The 19,917-nt window shown below is 30.4% G+C and overlaps 1 protein-coding gene across 1 annotated transcript in view; it reads left to right on the top strand.

Annotated features, from left to right (window-relative positions):
* The window catches only part of LOC142318364 (kielin/chordin-like protein), a 46,884-nt gene that overhangs the window by 14,565 nt on the left and 12,402 nt on the right, over positions 1–19,917 (top strand). Inside the window, exons 3-6 of the mRNA XM_075354950.1 lie at positions 2,640–2,772; positions 12,859–12,974; positions 14,331–14,456; positions 17,335–17,466. Coding sequence (XP_075211065.1) covers positions 2,640–2,772; positions 12,859–12,974; positions 14,331–14,456; positions 17,335–17,466 — 507 coding nt within the window. The remainder of the gene's footprint in view (positions 1–2,639; positions 2,773–12,858; positions 12,975–14,330; positions 14,457–17,334; positions 17,467–19,917) is intronic.

Here is a 19,917-nt window from a genome sequence, read left to right as displayed (position 1 = left end):
TTTAATTTGCCTCTATGTGGCTGTTTGTCTTGTACTGCCATTCTTTTGAGAATATATTTAACATACCACCCCTTTTCCTTATTCTATTCCTTTCATATCATTTGCGGTTCTATAGGTTAAATCACATCTTGCCACATCCACAGTGAGCAGCTAAACCATAAAGAGTCAGTCCTTCATCATTGGTATAACTAGTGAAAAAAACATATGAACCAACCCAGAAAAAGTGTAATGGCTGACGAGCCTTCAATAAAACCAGATCTTCTAAAATACAAATACTTCATTGAGGTTACATATTACGCATTATCATTCAAGTAAAACTCTTCTTCATACTACTCTAACATATTTTAAGTTATATAAAGCAAATTTATGGGAAGGAATATGCATGTCAATCTGTAACGCCAGGTAAAAAATATGTTAATGTTAATTACAAAAATTACCCTTACAACTTGTTATTTCTGCCCATTAGTGTACCCAAGCAACTAATATGTAGAAAATGGAATTTAATGCTCATTGTTTAAAAACTTTTGAGTTTTGTACATACAATGAACTTTCTGTTTTAATTTCTAAGTTTGTTTACACTTAAGAGCTCATATAATTATATTCTTCAGATCTTTCTTTATTTAAATTAGTGCAATAAAATATATAGTCACGTTTGACTGAAAAACCTACATGCAAAGATTTGGATAAAGAATCAAGTAAGACACATAGTGTAACTTATATTACAGATTTCCTCTATATTTACAAATCAAATTTAATTACTTCTAATTAATGTATCATAATTTTTTTTTACCTCCCTTTTTACTTTTAAACCTTAGACTTTAATATAAAACATCAAAGATCATATAATTTCTGGAGTTTCGAATCAGTTGGTTTTGGGTTTGATTTCCAGCAAGATCTAGCATTTTTTGAGTGATTGTTTCATTAATCTCATGTGCCTTGTTAAAACACGTTTGTCCAAAGTTGTAATAATAAAAATAGAATGTTCAAGTTTGTAGAGGTCATAAATTCATCATCCTTCATCCGATTTGGAATCGGCTTCCAAATGTCTAATACATTCTCTTAATATCACAGCTCTTTTAAAATAATTAGACTTTTGAGTCTGTTATCTTCTAGTACAGTAATTAAAATAGGTTTCTTTACTTACAGTATAAAATTGTTTTCGGACCATTTTATTGTAATGTTAACTTATCATCAATTCCAATCATTTTATTACACATTTTTAAGTAATCTGTTTACAAAATATGTATATTAAAAAATTATAAATCATTTATGAGTAAAATAGATTACAAAAAACCAAGATTTTCTGTGGCACATATGACACCATATAACTCTTTTGAAAGGACCCTCCTAATATCTTGATTTTAAGTATTCTCATAAGAGATTTTACTTAATCCACTTAATCATTGAGCTTGTGACTCTGAACACTTATAATTTATGCAATAGTATTTCACAAGGATCAACATTAAACGACTCTTAGAAGTGAAGTAGGCTGTATCTTAAATAGCTCCATATTGGACAATAGGTACAATTCATTATTTCAACATATTTATTGGTTTGTTACAATAGACTTGAGAATGAATTTATTTATAGATACTAAAATATCTAGAAACTCATGTAAGTATCTCTGAAGTACTTCTCAATCAGCTTTGGTGATATTTAACTTTCCTTTGTAATTCAGTACACGCTGTAGAGTTTTTATTCCTTCTTGGTGCTTAGAAAATACATCAGTTATTTTGAAAACCATCAGGAAAATTTGGTTTGATATCTTATTAATATCAGGACCAAATGTCAGTGAAACTCAGTCATCTGTGAAGCATAAACAGCAACCATAAAAAAATTTATCAGTTCTTCCACATATGTGGTATGTCAGAACCCACATGATGACATGTCCTAATTGTCAGGTAACACAAGGTTCCTTATTTGGTTGAGTTGTCTAATTTCCTGTGTGAATGCAGAGTTCTCACTATGTTTTTATTGTATTTAATTGTCATAAAAAGACAAAAATAAAACTTCAATTAAAGCAATTTTCAGCTTTCATCATGTCTTTTAAGTCACTGTTTGCTACAAAAATATCAAATGTAAATATTTGCTTTTAAACATAGCACAAATGAGAGTTTAGTTACTGAAAACAAGAATCAGTATTTCTACTTCCACTTATTATTATTATTACTTCTAAGTTATTATTTCTAAAAGCTTTATTTCCAGTTTCACAATTATTTAATTTTTTGTTTTTGTTTAAATTCTATTTGTAAAATGTAATCTCAGTTTCGTTATGAAATTAACAATTTTTTTCTTTTATCTCATCAAACATTAAGCAATAAAAGTATTTCTACTTCACAAATTTATCAGTTTTTGCAGCATTTTTTTTTGTTGTAAATATCCAAATTCCACTGAAAATAGATATTACAAATTAATATAATGCAAGTATTATTAATTATTTACTAAAAATGACTTATTATAAAACAAGCCTTATAAGAAATATTTAATTATGATATTATAAGCGAAATCCTCTGTGATATTCTGTAAGTAGTAATTTATTATTACATTTAATTGCACTTATAATAAATTTAAAACTTGAAAAGTAAGACACCTTATTAAACAAAGATATGATGGTATAAGAATTGTAATTTATTTTTAAGGTTTCACAAATGACCAGAGAGCAGACAAGTGCTACTATCAAGGAAGAGAATTTTCAGATGGAGATAGACTGGAACATAATGACTTTAGAAGTAAATGTATTCCTACTTGCAGCTGCTTAGTACGTGATGGAAGGTATTCATCCACATTTCATATTTTTTAATTACTTTAATCATCTGTATTATATAAAAAATAATTATACGGTAAATTGTTAGAATATTTTTTTTCTATGTATTCATATATGAGAAACTTAATTAAGCTAGTCTGATCTCATCTTCCCATTCATTACATCGAATGGCAAAAAATATTCTTACCAAAACTCATTCGATAAATTTATCCTAAATGTATTAAGTAGGAAGTTATATCTCAACCTGAAATATTCACAGGAGTCCAACTACCTTTTTAAATTAAAATTAATTTTTTTTTTTGCAATTTACCAGCTGGGTGGTCTTCACTTTTAAGAAATTAATTCAATAAAAATTAAAGACATAAAATTTGTTATAACTTTTAAACATTTTAAACAGGACCTTTTAACCTGCTGGTGAAACTTTTCTTTAATTTTGGCAAATTCTTTTTTTTTTTTAATTTTCTTCCTTGAGTTGGATTCTACAAAAAAAATTAAACTTAAATTTGAAAAATTGTTTGAAAAATCTGATTTTTAAAAGTTGATGCTCCCTCCTCCTTGGAAACAGGCTGATTTGTAGACAAAGAAATGTCAGATAATTCAATTAGTAATGGTTATAGATGAATTAACTTTTTTTATTCATTTTATACTTTTAAAACATAAAAATAAAAAGGTAATATATATGAGAAAAGTAATGTGAAATTGGTAACACTGCAAGCGATCTGGCAACGCTGTGTCTACTGGTCTGTGCTAGACCGGTTTGTTCATCCCTTCCACATGCTCAGTACAAGTTTCAACTCCATTCAGCCAACACATTATTTTTGACATCACCATCAATGAAGTTGTGTTTTTGTTGTGTGTTACAAAAATTGAGCATCATCGGAATTTAGAGCAAGTTGTGCACTCAAGTTTTATGTTAAACTTGTGGAATCCGCGAGTGTGACCTTTGAAAAATTGAAACAAGCCTATAGGGAACATTGCTTATAAAGAACATAAGTTTTCCGCTAATCATTTTTACAGGTACAAATCATTTTTGGAAGGCTGAGAACACGTTGAAGACCAACCTCGCTCAGAGAGACCTTCAACTTCAAAATCTGACGAAAACATTAAGCGTGTGAGGGTTCTTGTGAGATCAGACCGTTGTTTAACAATAAGGATGATGAGTGAACAGTTAAACTTAAACACTTTCACCATACATCAAATTTTGACAGACGATTTGGACATGCGGAAAGGTTTGTGTAAAATTGGTGCCGAAAAATCTCACAATGGAACAGAAGGACAATCGAAGAAACGTGGGCGTTGATCTTCTTGAGAGGATTGACAATGACCAAGAATTCTTCAATCATGTGATCACAGTTAATGAATGCTGGATATTTGAGTACGATCCTGAAACAAAGCGGCAAAATGAAGAGTGGCACTCTTTGTCATCTCCTCGACCGAAAAAATGTCGAATGAGCAAATCAAAGATCAAAACCATGCTGATTTGCTTTTTTGACAGTAGGGGTATTGTGCATAAACAATTTGCTGCTCCAGGACAAACTGTCAACCAAGTGTTTTACAAAAGGTGTCCTTCAAAGGCTCAGGAAAAGAATGATTCGCATGAGACTAGACATTGCAGACAAGTGGATGCTTCATCATGACAGTGCCCCGTGTCACACAGTCATTTCCATCAGGAATTTTTGACCTCAAAACACATTCCTACGGTTCTTCAACCCCCCTATTCACCTGATTTGAGTCCTTGTGATGTTTTCCTTTTCCCAAAATTGAAACATGTGTTAAAAGGTTGTCATTTTGGAACTCTGAAGAACATTCAAAAGACTGTGGCCGACCAGTTAAAAGCCCTACCAGTTGAAGCCTTCCAGCGCTGCTACCATGAGTGGAAATGACTCTGCCAGTGTAGCTGCCCAAGGGAACTACTTTGAAGGGGATAATATTGTTGTTTGAAAAAAATAAAAACTTTGGTAAGTAAAAAGTCAGTCTCGTTACTTTTCTCACACACCTTGTATAAAAATTTGAACCTGTCTATGACTCAAAATATTTAGACATTGACATACACTGTCATTTGATGTGACAAGAATACACAAGAAAAATAAAGAGAATTTTCAGTTAGAATAGATTAAAGTAATGATCTTAAAAGTAAATTCTTACCAACCTGCAGTTGCAAACAAAATAACAGAATAAATAAAAAAAAAAAAAAAATTGTAATTTGGTTTTTTTGTTATTTTTTATGGTTATAATATACAATATTAACAATAAATGGAAATAGATATTTAAAAGAAACTCATGTGGAATAAGCTTGTTCAGGACATCACAAAATTAATTAGATCTAGTTAAAGTCCACAGTAATACATATAAATTAGCATTACTTAGAGCTCAACAGAGAAAAATTGTTTTTATAAAAGCAGATTTTATAATGTAATTTAAAAAACTAAGATATTTTAAATAATTAACCTAATAAACTAAATATATTATTAATAATAAATGAACAGATTACTAAAAATTATAACAGAAGCATAATAAGACTCTTTCTCATATATTTTGTTATGAAAAAGAAGTCCTATATCTGGTTTATGAAACTGGATATTGTTATTTTTTTAAAGGATTACTATTTTTTTCATATGTTGCAAATTCATTAAAACAGAAAAGTAATTTTTAATTTAATAATTATTAGTCTTATTTATAAATTCAAACAATAATTTAATGAGAGCCCATTTTCATACCTGAAAATTTGGTCTGATTTCTGAAGGAGTTGAAAATATATTATATTCTGTATAGAAATATACATAGGCATAATAATTAGATAAGCTCAGTATTTTATTGAGATACTACAAAGAAAAACAGTGGGTTTATCTTTTTTTTTTTTTGCAAATGAAATCAATTTGATTATCCCAGAAACTGTTTTTCTAGCAAAACTTCCAAAAATATGCTTTCTGTAAAATAGAAGTTCTACTATTATCTATACTAACTACTATTATCATAAAGATAAAGAACTGTAAAGTTTTACTATTATCTGTAATAGAATGGGGATATTATCTGTACAATTATCAATGGTATGAATTACTTGAAGATCTAATTGCTATTTTTACCCACAATTAAAATTAATTATAATTCACTTGATGAATGATTTTTTTTAATACTATTTATTACCTTTCGATACAGTTATGATGATGTCATCAGTGAAGAGGGTAACAACAATAAAATTATGAGATTTTGAGGGATATCATTTAATATTACAGTAATTATTTTAATTATAAAAACAACAGGGGCCAACAATATTTTGAAAAATTGAACTTTTCATACAGTGTAATGAGGAAGTATGTTTTATATGGGAATTCTTATAAAAAAATGAAATATCTGGAATCTGTTTATAGTTGGTATACAATTTTAACCAGTTTTAACTTCCCTGATTCTATTGTAAATAAACTTTTTTAAATATACTTTACTGAGGTTATAAAAAATAGAAAGGAATTCTTTTAGTTATTTATATTATTTGAAATATTTGCTTTATACCAGAAAATAGTTATTTCAAGAAAATATATTTTTTAAAACCATATTGGAAGGTCTGGCAGTAAGATTTATTTAATATTTTTCAAGAAGCTTTTAAATTTTATTCTGAATAATTTTTCTAAAGAGCATGGAAAATTATTTAAAAATCTAAAATCATATGCAGAATAAATCATGTAACTAACTACATATCAGCCTCATCCACAGTTTCATACAAACACATAATTTAATTGAAATAGAGGTAGAATTTCCATCTATTAGAATAAAGAAGAATCTATTACTTTTTTAGTGATAAAAGTTATACCGGTACTAACCAGTGACTATCAATTTTAGAGTCTAAGTGCTTGAAATACAAGTATATTTTTATAAACTGTTACACAAATAAAGCAGTAATTCAAACTGCCCTCATTACTAGTAGTAGTAGTTATGGCTTTAATAGCATAATAGTTAACAATTAATTACAAAATACTATTGGAAATAATTTTTTTAAAGTAATATGGAAGAAATATGCATGCAGAATACAATCTGAAATTAATGAGACTGGCATTTTCCCTTCACAGGCTCCCAGCTTTTACAGTGTGGGAGTAGCAACCCCAAGAACCTGTGCTGTGTGCAGTCTACTTTCATTTATACAAAGGCTGCAGCAGTGACATTCAAATGATAAATCTAAAAAGCATACAAACCACTGAACACTTTTTAATGCAAATTTACAGACCAAACAACATTAAAATTATTCCTCATGCAAACGTAATAACAATAATTCTTTTTAAGTATATAAGTTACTTATACAGTAGTGTGCAAATTAATCCAAATTCATATAAAAACTAACTTTATTTAGAAAACACATAGCTGTAAAATTTGTGAATATCTAGTAATTAATATGTCCTTTATTCTTAATCACTTCATGTACATGATTAAGAATCAATTTAACCCATGTACTACACATTTTTTTTTATTTCTTCATCATGAAACCATACCAATATTATATCTTTAATGAGGTCCATTTTTGTGGTACAATTCATTTTTATGAGTTGTTTTTTGATTGTAGCAGAAAGATTTTCAACTGGATTAAGTCTGGGGAGTGGCCAAGCCATGGGAGCACTTTAATGCTTCATTTTTCAAAACAGTTTTACACATTCTTTTAAATTATAGTGTCAAATTTTGCTGGAATACTCTGTTACCTTTTGGTAATTTTTTTGAAGTTGTGTCACAACCCTTTCCTTCAGAATCTTGATATATCCATTACTTTTCAACATATCACCTATTGGGAGTAGTGGACAAGGGCTTTCAAATATGAAACAACCCCAAAACATTTTTTGTGGGGATGTTTAACAAAGTGCTGAATATGAGCTGGTGATATATTTTCATTTGATGCTTTTCTAACACATAGAAACCTTTGTCCCTGAACATAAAAAAATGTGACTTGTCAGAAGCATAACATTTTTTCAGTCTTACTGGTCTAGTTAGCTTGTGCTTTGGCCCACAATAGCCTTTTTTGCCCATTGCTGGTGTTAAAAGCTTTCCATCCAACTGCAAAAAGTCGATGTCAAACTGTTGTCGCTTGTAAATCTGTTCCACTGAATGCTAATTCTCAATTTAACTCCCCATCAGATAATTATGTATGAAGTTTATTTTTTCTTACATTAACCAATACTGTGTTGGAGTAGTGTTCCTTTCTCGACCATATTTGTCTTTCCTTTGAGGTGAAAAGGAACTAGTTTCTTTAAATTTAATTAACTCTTTAAGGACCGCTTGACGATTTTCGTCAGGTTCATTTTTATACTGAAAACACCGACTGGAGATTTTTCGACAATCTCATTTTATGCAAGAAAGATCTGGTGAAACTTCGTCTGTCAAAAAGTCGTTGGTTCTGATCACATTTTTGGTGTCATCGCAGTCCGCTAATGAGAGGTTACGTTTGTCATTGTTTAAAGTCGCAATTATCGTTCGGATGGTAAACAAAAATAATTATTATTTTGAACTTAATGACTGACAGTCGTTAAAGTTCATAACAATTGAGAAACTATTACAATACGCTCGTAGTCACTTAAACTTAAAATTTAATTTTTGACGAATAATAAAATGACGATCAGTTGTTATACATATAATTCAGTTATGGTAATATTATCATTTTAATCATAATTATATTCCTCTTGAAGATGGCAGAATAGCTGAAAGCGCTAGAAGAAATTAAACTGGAATTTGGTAAGCTGTTTTTTAAAATTATATATTGTTAGCACACATATGCCGAACTTAATATCGGCGGGACGGCAACGGTAGCAGCTCAGATGTCGGGGACACAGTACACATACGCACTGGTACAAGCGTCACTCCCGCCGCGCAGTTCTCCCACCATAGCAGCGCTGTGGCCCCACCACTCTCAGGCTCCAATAAAAGAGCGTGCACGAGAGTGAATTTACAATTCATCTAAATAATTTATAAAGTGTAGGTCCAAAAATCGACTCTGACGTCCTTTCCTTATGAGAGGACGCCCCCTTAAATGAAGGATTTCAGCCCACTCTATGCTGAAATGGAGCGCGTCACGGAAGATAAGCTTATTAGCACATCGTTCCGTCGAGCCCCTACCGACAAACCCTCCATTTGATCGGAACGCAATCCAAACTTCACAAAACGAATAAACGTCAGCCACTATTAATAACCGTCAGTCCATTAGATCATCCAGCAGCAAAGGACGTGAGTCCGTATACTGCGAAAAGTAGGAGGGTATTGCACCCTCCGACATCCTTGCGTTCCGTTCTGTGAATTTACAATTCATCGTCGACCACCACCTGGAGAAGACCAAGAAGAAGAAGATGGTAGAAGAGAGAAGAAGTTCCCTGGTCGCCTCAATGTGGGACCTCCCAGCGGTTGCCAACATCCCCACCGGAGCAGCAGGCCTGGCCGGCTTGCCGAGGGAGCCGCTGGACGCTACCTTCCCCCTCCAGCTTGCCGGACTTCAATCGCCCTGGCTAGCGGACTCAGTAGCAGGAGCCGGCCCAGCGTGGGATCGCTCGGGTAGAACCGCCTCGGGCGCGTCGGTGAAGACGACCGACGCCGACCCGACACTGCAGGGCTCAGAGAGCCACCACTGCCGCTGAGGGGAAGCCCAGTCTGATTTCAATGGACGAGCACAACTCCCCAACTACAGCCAAGTCGACTTTGCCGGAGATCAGTTTCCGGACCCAACTGCTCTTCTCAGAGCTAGCTCAAAAATCGTCCCTTTTCAGGGCTATCACAAGGTTATAAATTACATCGAACCGTTGAAGCCAATCGACGATAACAATAGCCCTTCTCAGGGCTACTACTAGGTTATACAGTGCCACGTGTCATCGAAGCCATTCGACTTCAATATAATACTCAACGACTGTCTGTGTTTTTATTTATAGAGAACATTCAATCGTGTCGTTTCGTAATACATATATATAGTTTGTTTTTTTTTTAAGTTGCCTGAGAAATCATAGTTCGCTCAGAGTGAAAGGAATGCTTTTACTTCTTTGTACTTCGTACAAAGAATCACGAAAAGCTTCACTTTATAGATTTCAACGGAAATATCCATTTTGACCATCCCTGAAACAATTTTGATTAGTTTCGGCGTGACGTCTGTACGTACGTACATATGTACCTCGCATAACTCAAAAGTAATTAGGCGTACGATGTTGAAATTTTGGATTTAAGACTTGTAACATCTAGTTGTAAACTTTCCCTTTTGATTGCAATCAACTGAACTAAAAGTATCCAAAATCCCCCAAAAAATGGATTTTGGACTTTTTATTAACTGCAGTAATAAGCCCTCATTGAGGGCTTTTCAACGATATACCATAAATGGTACTTATTTTCATTGGTTCCAGAGTTATAGCCCAATAAAATTTTAATTAATGAAATATTTGGATATTACAAGAGGAAGCACATCGGCGAAAATCCGATTTCATTTCCTTTTTTTTTAATTTAAATATATTGATTTATTAATAATTATTAACCTGTTTATACGTGTAAAAATTTTTATTATAAATAATAATTCAATAACAAAAAAAAATGAAAATAAAATTAAAAAAATATAAATATATAAAAAACATATGTAATTAAATAGGCGTACGAGGAAGTCATATGGCGTCCACATCAGATTTTTTAAATTTATTTAGTTATTTTTATATCACTGTGTTTACTGGTGTATTGCATAGTAGGTACGTAGATGAACTGAGAACACTGCGCGGTTAACATTGTTTTTAGTTGTTTGTGACATTCGGATCGTAATACTATACTTTGGCGGTCGGATCGTAACACTATACTTCATCTTAATGTTTTGTTTCTTTTTTCCGGCAATATTTATTAGCGAGTTGCTATAATACGCAAAATGAGCGTTGTATTTCGAACACCGAGTGAAATCGGGAACTTAGAAATGTTCAATCTGATAGTAATTTGTGTACCGACAGTTCTAAGCTAAATTTAACTAAAATTAATCAATGTCTTGCTAAAAATCATGAAATTTCATGTTTAACACAAAACAGGATAACGATTCTAAAGAATCATGATTCCCATAATAAAATTGTATTTTAATTTTGGATTAAGTGACTTCAGTCATTTTTTTTTTATTTCCGTTTTTAAATTCTTTAATCTTTAGAAAAATCTTCGAATAAGATATGACCACAAAAACATTTTCAGTTAATAGTGAACAATTTCTAGATTGCAGGTTTTCCTACAATTTAAAAACAACTGCTAAAAAATTTTGTAAATTTTTTAACCATCTCCAAACCTCAGTGTTAAAATAGCATTCACTGTTTCTAGACCAACCACACTCAAAAGCTATTTTTCGTTATGTCATACTTGTTTGCTCTTAAAGACAAACAATTTTCGAAGGCTTTCTTGGAGTTATGTCCATCAATATGTATTCAAGATACAACGAATAAGAAATATGATTTTATAATAAAAAATGAAATAAACTTTCAAAATATATTTGTATTATCTGTATATATAAAAGAACATGTCTTGACTGAGTGATTCAACACCCAGCAAAATCGACTGAAGTTAAATTGTTGCAAATTTATATACATATTCTTACGGTGTAAAAGTACATTAAGAAAGGATGTTTTGAAATTCCGAGTTTAAAGAGTTAAAATGGAGTAATAATGAAATTTACTGCTTTTTTTCTCAGTAATAGATGTTATCAACTCGATTTTTGGTGTGACTAATCTTCATGTGACTATCTAAAGACTAATTAATTTCTGGATTTTTGAAATTCTAAGTTTAAAGGTTAAAAAGTATTTTAATTTTTTTTTACATCCGGTAATCTATTTTTTAATTTCTAGATAACAAATGAAGGTATCAACTTGAGTTTTGGTGTGTGTAATTTTCATGTAAAAACCAATTTCTACAGTTTTCGAAATTTAACGTTGAAAGGGGGGAAGAAATGTAAAAAAATCTGTACAATGCTTGTAAATTTTCCTCATTTGCAAATATACTAAACGAGATATTTACTTGACTGGGGCTTGCAAATACTCTTCAGATAAATATTTATAAATGATTGGTTTTTTTTTAATTTCGAAATTTTTAAGGGTGCGACGGTGTACGTCGCGGCGGCTCAACCAACACAGTCACTGTTTCTGTATGTACAACGCGACTGGCTGCATCTGCCTACGATTACTTAACTAAAAAATATTTAAAAAATTAATTTAAAAAAAAAAAGAGAAACAAATTAGACACTTCGTAGCAGTGTTTGTTGGGTAACGCTAAGAACCGGGCAAAATAATTTAATTTAGCCGTACTTCGTACAGGCAATTTGTTATAACTAATATTTTTATTATGGAGAAAGACTGTTTTGAAACCCACATTCTTATATCACTCATAGTTCGGGTTCTGTATTGATCAAATCGTTGTTCTGAAGAAATTACATTACAGTGATAGTTTTTATAAATTGAAGAGGCTATAATTTTTATTTATCATTATTATTCTCACAAGCATGAGTTAAATGAACACAGAGTGGCTCATGGGGTAGAGTCTCTTGGCAAGACGGGAAGGGCGAGTGGAACGAACCCTGACCACGACGGCAAGTAACCATATAGCACGGTCGAAGCACTGGTCTGTAAGTTATATAAATAATTATGTTATTCATAAATGAAAAAATATTTTAACTTATGGTTAACAATAAAAAATTTAATTTAAAAATAATCAGTCAAATAATTAAACATATATTAAAACCAAAATTAAAATAGTAATATGTGGACCTACTATTAATAAATACTACTGCTATTATCAGTAGTAATAGTAATACTATTAATATTAACTATTCAAGAATAATAAATTAAACTATTTGAAAATATTCTCCATAATATATATTTATGATAATTTTAATTATGAATGAAACCTTTTATTTTAAACAAGTAGTATCATAAATTAAATATAAAGCAATAACTAAAATTAAATTAATAACAGCTGGTTTTTTAAAAAAATTAAATAACAAGAAATATAAAAATGGTAATATATAAAACATTTACGTAAAATAAATTATAGATAATTTATTACGTCACATTTATAATTAAACTGGTTTGCTTTGTTTAATAAACTTTTTTTGTAAAAAAAAAAAAACGTTTTTGTTACAGGGCAGAATTTAATTGTGCACATTATGATTGTGCTGAATTTTTTCAACCCCCTCTGAAAAAAAATTGCATGAGAACATATTCTCATGATTCATGTTGTGCTGTAGGAGTGTACTGCAGTAAGTATAAAAAATTATGACTTATTATTTTTAGTAGTTTTTTAAAAACAGTTAAGTAGAGTTTGAAAATTTACATCATGATTGCATGGGAAAGTCATCAGTATTCTATATTTGTGACGAGCAAAAAAGAATGGAATACCACGGTTAAGGGGGGTATTTTATCCCCCTGTTAATTGCAAAGCCTGGATATTGGTTCCTTGCTGTTGGTTCTTTCTAATTATCAGGTGGTTATTTAATTTTTAATGGCAGTTATAAATCTGTTTTTATTTAAAGATGGATGGAATTACATTCCAGCCCTTTGTAGATCAGATTTTGAAATGTAGTTTTTACTTGGGTTATTCCTTGGAAGATTAACAAGATATTTGCATCTTTCTCCTGATGTGATTCCCCTCCAGTCCATCCACTGAAGGCTTTTCAGTCTAATAGGAATCTGCCTGATGGGGCCCCAGTTTATGGAGGGTGCAATGGACTCCCTTCATGGAAGGGGTTATTTATGATGCAAGGGGTCAGTGCTACTTACAAAACATTTTTTATTATATAGATGAATTATGTTTAATAATATAGTAAATAATCATTTAGTAATGTTCTTGAAAGAATGATGGTGTAGTCTCTACTTTTTCGAAGTCGATAGAAAAATAGATAAAAGTTTTACATATTATTTTAACTAATGTTTTATTTTGTCATCATCATTAAATTTTAAGAAATAAAAAAGGTCTAAAAAAATTCAATAATCAAAGAGCTGCCTTCTAAATCCCAGAGGAAACATCTTCATCTTGTATTCATAAACTTCTGGATTTGAATCCCAGCCCAGTTGGAATTTTTCACAACTATTTATTTACTTACATTCTTATAAAAAGGAACAGATTAAAGTAGTTTAATCAACTTATAATAAACATTTAAACATTTTCTTATTTATTTAAATTTGGGGAATAATAATGCCGCTTGAAAAGAAATTATAATTTGAAAAATATACAAGAAAAGTTGCACATTAAAATGATCCAAATTGAAATTATTTATTTAAGTATTATGATTGCTATGGGGCCCACCACACAGGCCATAATTACAGTTAAGTTTTTTTAATTAATGATGTAATATTATCGGTGGGGGAATAAAATACACAATAGTAATACACAGCTCTTATAAAAAAATAGAAGGAGAAAATAGAGATAAAATAACATTACAGTTTTTGAATAGTTCTAGAAATTATTTAATGCACATGTAATATACAAATGACATGTGTTTTGGAAAGTTGCAATGTATTTTGAAGTAGATTAAAATTAGTTTGTCTTATATAAAAAAGTGTTCAGTAAACAAAATCAACTATCATTTGCATGAAATTTAAATAATGTTTTGCAGAGAAGGAAAATGAAGAAGAAACAGCAGCAACTTGTGAATATGGTGGAAAAGTCTACACTGAAGGTGCAACATTTTTTCCAAATGAAGAGCCATGCAAAAAATGTATTTGCAAACCTGGGTTTAGTGGTAAGTTTTCATCTAACTTTAGTATACAACATAAATTCCAAAAAATCCCTTTTAACATTCTGAATTCATGTAGTACATTCATACCTGTAAAGATATTTGTTTTTTTTTATGATTAAGGCTTTCTAAAAGTTTGAGATTTCTGTACCAGGATTTATTAAAATCCAGCAAAACATGTCCACATGTAAAAATAAAACTCTGAAAGTGTCAGTTATAAGACTACAGATGATTTAGTGGCAAGAAAGTTGTGTGTGAAATTTTAATCATGATCATGATAAACAATAGTTTGCAATCTTTTGCTTAAGATTGATTAAAACAAACTGTTATTAGAAGTGAGCATGAGATTGTAAGAAAATACTTCATCATAACATGGCTCAAATCTATATGACAATCTATCAAAATGTTTTTAAAAAGTTATCCTAAGTCATTGAGATATTTTTTTAAATAATTATATTAATTAAAGGTAGTGTTTAATTCCTGAATGTACCTTTTAACTGTTGTTGGAAAAAACATCTTAATGATCTATTTCAAATAAATAAAATTATGTAAAATAAATTAAACTGAATAAAAATTTTTATGGTGTTACATTGCAGGTCCAGTTGTAAAAGTATAGATATGTTGAACATTCCTTAAAATGTTACTATTAAAATCTTTAAAAAAATATTTCAAATCTAAGTACCAGATTTATCAATTCACACCACTTGTAACACATTAATGGTTTCTAGACTTTAACGCAAAATCAAATATGATTGATATAAACGGGCCTCATAGAGGCAGCAACATTTACATAAGTAATGTTTCCTTGTCTTGAGGTCTTGAGAGGAAGTGAGGTGTGAAATATTAATAAATGTTATTTAAAAATGCCCAAATAGTGTAAAAATGAAAATTTTAGAATCATTATCATGCTGTATTTGTAGACACTGATTATTGCAAAATGCTTGTTGATTAATGGTTATAAATGCTTGGGTAATAATTTTTACTTTAAGAATAAAATTATTCTGAAGATATCAATCATGGATTCTTATCACTGTTGTTGACTAGTATTTAAGTTTGCATAACATTCATAAAAATTAAATTGGGCCAAGAATGACTTTTCATATAGCTTATTGTAAAACCGAGTTGAAAGCCAAATTTATGCAAGCAAAATATGGAACTTAACAGTAATGTAGGAAAAAACTGAAAAAGTGAATTACAAAACAGCAATTGAAAAAGAAGATGTAACTATAGACTTTGATCAACCGATAATTAATCTGTGAAGACAGAAAAGGTGGTGGTATTGCATTACATAAATTCAATGTCAAATTTCTCTGTAAATTTTCTTATGATGTCCAGTTTCCCAGTAGTGTACTATTTTGATCTTTTTTCTTTGGTGGTCATCTCTGAAAAAAAAACAATTCTGTCTGTGTTTTTGAATGGTGAGAAAGGATTAGTATATTCTAGATAGTGACAATAAGTTCACACAACAGCCTAATCTACATATGGCTTTTAATACATGAAGAAAGATATAGATAATTCAGTAATTACACAAATTATATTAATTGTAATACCAGTAACTTATAAAGATACATTGGTTAATAATGTATCTGGGAAAAACATAGATTTTGATATACTTTAACTTTAATACAAAAAATAATATTTAATAATTATCTGTGCTATAAATAATAAAATAAGCATTACAAAGGAAAAGATAAATAAATTAATTTCTTTATTATTACACTTCTGTCAACTGTTTGCTTAGATCTTCTGTTCAATTACTTCTTTTTCTTCATTAGATAAATAGCTAGCTTAATATTTTCTATAATCATGCCACAGTTGCTACACTAAATTAATATAACTAGAGCTTTATTTGAAGAAAACAGTAAGAATTTCTACACCCTCTTCCATCATTGTTTCTTTTGCTCCTAAAGTACAGTCACTGGCATGTGATTCTAGAATCACTTTTATCATTGTCTTTATCTTTTAACACTTTGTCTTGAATGAATTTGAATCAATACCAATTCCTATCTGCTGATCTAGCAGGAATCAATTTTTATTTGTTCGTTGTTTCTTTTTTCACTTCTACCTTCATCTTCAATCGTTCCATAACACGCTAGTAATACATCCAATTGAGTGTAATCTAAACATTACAACTAGTCTTGAGTAAAAGTTAGTTATTTTTACACGGATTTGAATACTAGATCGTGGATACCGGTGTTCTTTGGTGGTTGGGTTTCAATTAACCACACATCTCAGGAATGGTCGAACTGAGAATGTACAAGACTACATTTCATTTACACTCATACATATCATCATCCTCATTCATCCTCTGAAGAATTATCTAAACGGTAGTTACCGGAGGTTAAACAGGAAAAAGAAAGTCTTGAATAAAAAATATTTAATGCATTAAATCGGATGAAACAAATGATGTAGAAGTGGTAATGAACTATTGCAGACATTTGCTGTTGTCACACTAAAGATAGTAACACAGTAAATTTCAAACATTTTCTGTTTTCTAAGAAATACAATTAGCAGTTGTCTCTGAAAAGTGGTTGGTGCGAGACATTTCAGTATATAAAAATTACCAGTTATTAATCTAAAATAATCAAGTAAAGATAAGTTCTAGCAAGTTGTAAAAATTGAATTATAAAGTTCATTTCAACAATAACATTTTTTAAGATTTTAAGATAATAACTTTATCACTAACCCATTAATTCTGCAATAGCTTGGTACAACTAAAGGAGTACCATCTTGAAAACAACCAAAGTCATGTTTACTAAGGGATTTTATAAATATCATCAAAGTTAAGATGCTGGATGCAGTTAATTTATACACTGCACATATTTATTAGTGCTTAATGAGCAAAGCTGTTAAAAAAAAAATTATTATTTTTTTTTTTTTTTAGGTAGTTTAGAATCACCCTGGTGTGAAGAAGTGTTTTGTGAAATAGAAATTCACCATGCAGAAAGCATCAGAGATAATTGTGCTCCAGTTTATTTTGGAGATAACTCATGTTGCCCAATCAATTTCCATTGTGGTAAGTAATACTACTGTTATTATAATTTGTATATTTTTATGGAAAAAATAATAAAAAATATGTTCATTACATAAAGTTCAAAACTGACTTTACTCCAGTCAATTCCAGTTCATAAATGAATCCAGTCTGTAACATTTTGGTTATCAACTTTACTACAAGATCCAGTCACTCCTTTGTTGATTATTTTATCGTAGATAACTTTTACTGCTTCTTCCCATTATTTTTTCTTACTTTTTTACTATCCACTTATAACGTAGTCATCTGTTGTGATGATCTCCTTTAGTTATTCTGTGTTGAATAAGGGAAAGGACAAGTAAGAGATCAAATTACAGAAGGAATAAAAGAGTGAATATATAAAAGCAACATCAAAGGCTGCAAATAAAGTACAACTTTAGCTTTACGATAGTTTTCTCCCAAAATTATAATCAGTTGTAAAAAATGAAAAGTATTAAAACTGTCAAATATTTCACAATAAGTAATCTCAGTTAAAACAATTGTAATGTTTTAACCAAAAAATGTTTTCTAAATAAACTGTTATGTAAAATAATTTCTGTGTGTATAAATTACAAGAATTTTACTTTTACTCTAAGATGACTTTTTTGAAAAAATGCCAAAAATTAAAATAAAAATTTTTTTTGAAAAAATAAATGTGTTTTTCACTCATTAATTAAAAAAAAACTAGATGTACAATAAAGTTGCTTGCAGAGTTAAAGTATAACAACTAAAATTTTACTTTCTATTATGTATTTTAGAAATGCTATAAACAGGAAGTGCAAACTGGCAAAAGAAGAGTGGATTAAAGAAAAGTGTTCAGAAGTGGAAAGAGAAATGAACATTGGTAAAATAGACGGAGCATACAGGAAAGTTAAGGAAAATTTTGGGGTACATAAATTAAATTCTAATAATGTGTTAAACAAAGATGGTACACCAATATATTTTATGAAAGGTAAAGTTGATAGATGGGTGGAATATATTGAAGAGTTATATGGAGGAAATGAATTAGAAAATGGTGTTATAGAGGAAGAAGAGGAAGTTGAGGAGGATGAAATGGGAGAAACAATACTGAGATCTGAATTTAAGAGAACGTTAAAAGATTTAAATGGCAGAAAGGCTCCTGGAATAGACGGAATACCTGTAGAATTACTGCACAGTGCAGGTGAGGAAGTGATTGATAGATTATACAAGCTGGTGTGTAATATTTATTAAAAAGGGGAATTTCCGTCAGACTTCAAAAAAAGTGTTATAGTCATGATACCAAAGAAAGCAGGGGCAGATAAATGTGAAGAATACAGAACAATTAGTTTAACTAGTGATGCATAAAAAATCTTAACTAGAATTCTATACAGAAGAATTGAGAGGAGAGTGGAAGAAGTGTTAGGAGAAGACCAATTTGGTTTCAGGAAAGGTATAGGGACAAGGGAAGCAATTTTAGGCCTCAGATTAATATTAGAAGGAAGATTAAACAAAAACAAACCAACATACTTGGCATTTATAGACCTAGAAAAGGCATTCGATAACGTAGACTGGAAGAAAATGTTCAGCATTTTAAAAAAATTAGGGTTCAAATACAGAGATAGAAGAACAATCCTGAACAAACATGTACAGGAACCAAACAGCAACAGTAATAATTGAAGAACATAAGAAAGAAGCCGTAATAAGAAAGGGAGTCCGACAAGGATGTTCCCTATCTCTGTTACTTTTTAATCTTTACATGGAACTAGCAGTTAATGATGTTAAAGAACAATTTAGATTTGGAGTAACAGTACAAGGTGAAAAGATAAAGATGCTACGATTTGCTGATGATATAGTAATTCTAGTCGAGAATAAAAAGGATTTAGTAGAAACAATGAACGGCATAGATGAAGTCCTACGCAAGAACTATCGCATGAAAATAAACAAGAAGAAAACAAAAGTAATGAAATGTAGTAGAAATAACAAAGATGGACCGCTGAATGTGAAATTGGAGGAGAAAAGATTATGGAGGTAGAAGAATTTTGTTATTTGGGAAGTAGAATTACTAAAGATGGACGAAGCAGGAGCGATATAAAATGCCGAATAGCACAAGCGAAATGAGCCTTCAGTAAGAAATATAATTTGTTTACATCAAAAATTAATTTAAATGTCAGGAAAAGATTTTTAAAAGTATATGTTTGGAGTGTCGCTTTATATGGAAGTGAAACTTGGACAATTGGAGTATCTGAGAAGAAAAGATTAGAAGCTTTTGAAATGTGGTGCTATAAGAGAATGTTAAAAATCAGATGGGTGGATAAAGTGACAAATGAAGAGGTATTGCGACAAATAGATGAAGAAAGAAGCATTTGGAAAAATATAGTTAAAAGAAGAGAGAGACTTATAGGCCACATACTAAGGCTTCCTGGAATAGTCGCTTTAATATTGGAAGGACAGGTAGAAGGAAAAAATTGTGTAGGCAGGCCACGTTTGGAATATGTA

The sequence above is a fragment of the Lycorma delicatula genome, chromosome 1 (genome assembly GCF_047948215.1).
Source record: "Lycorma delicatula isolate Av1 chromosome 1, ASM4794821v1, whole genome shotgun sequence".
Lineage (NCBI taxonomy): Eukaryota > Metazoa > Arthropoda > Insecta > Hemiptera > Fulgoridae > Lycorma > Lycorma delicatula.
Note: the sequence above shows the minus strand (reverse complement) of the source record. Positions and strands in the feature narration are given on the sequence as shown.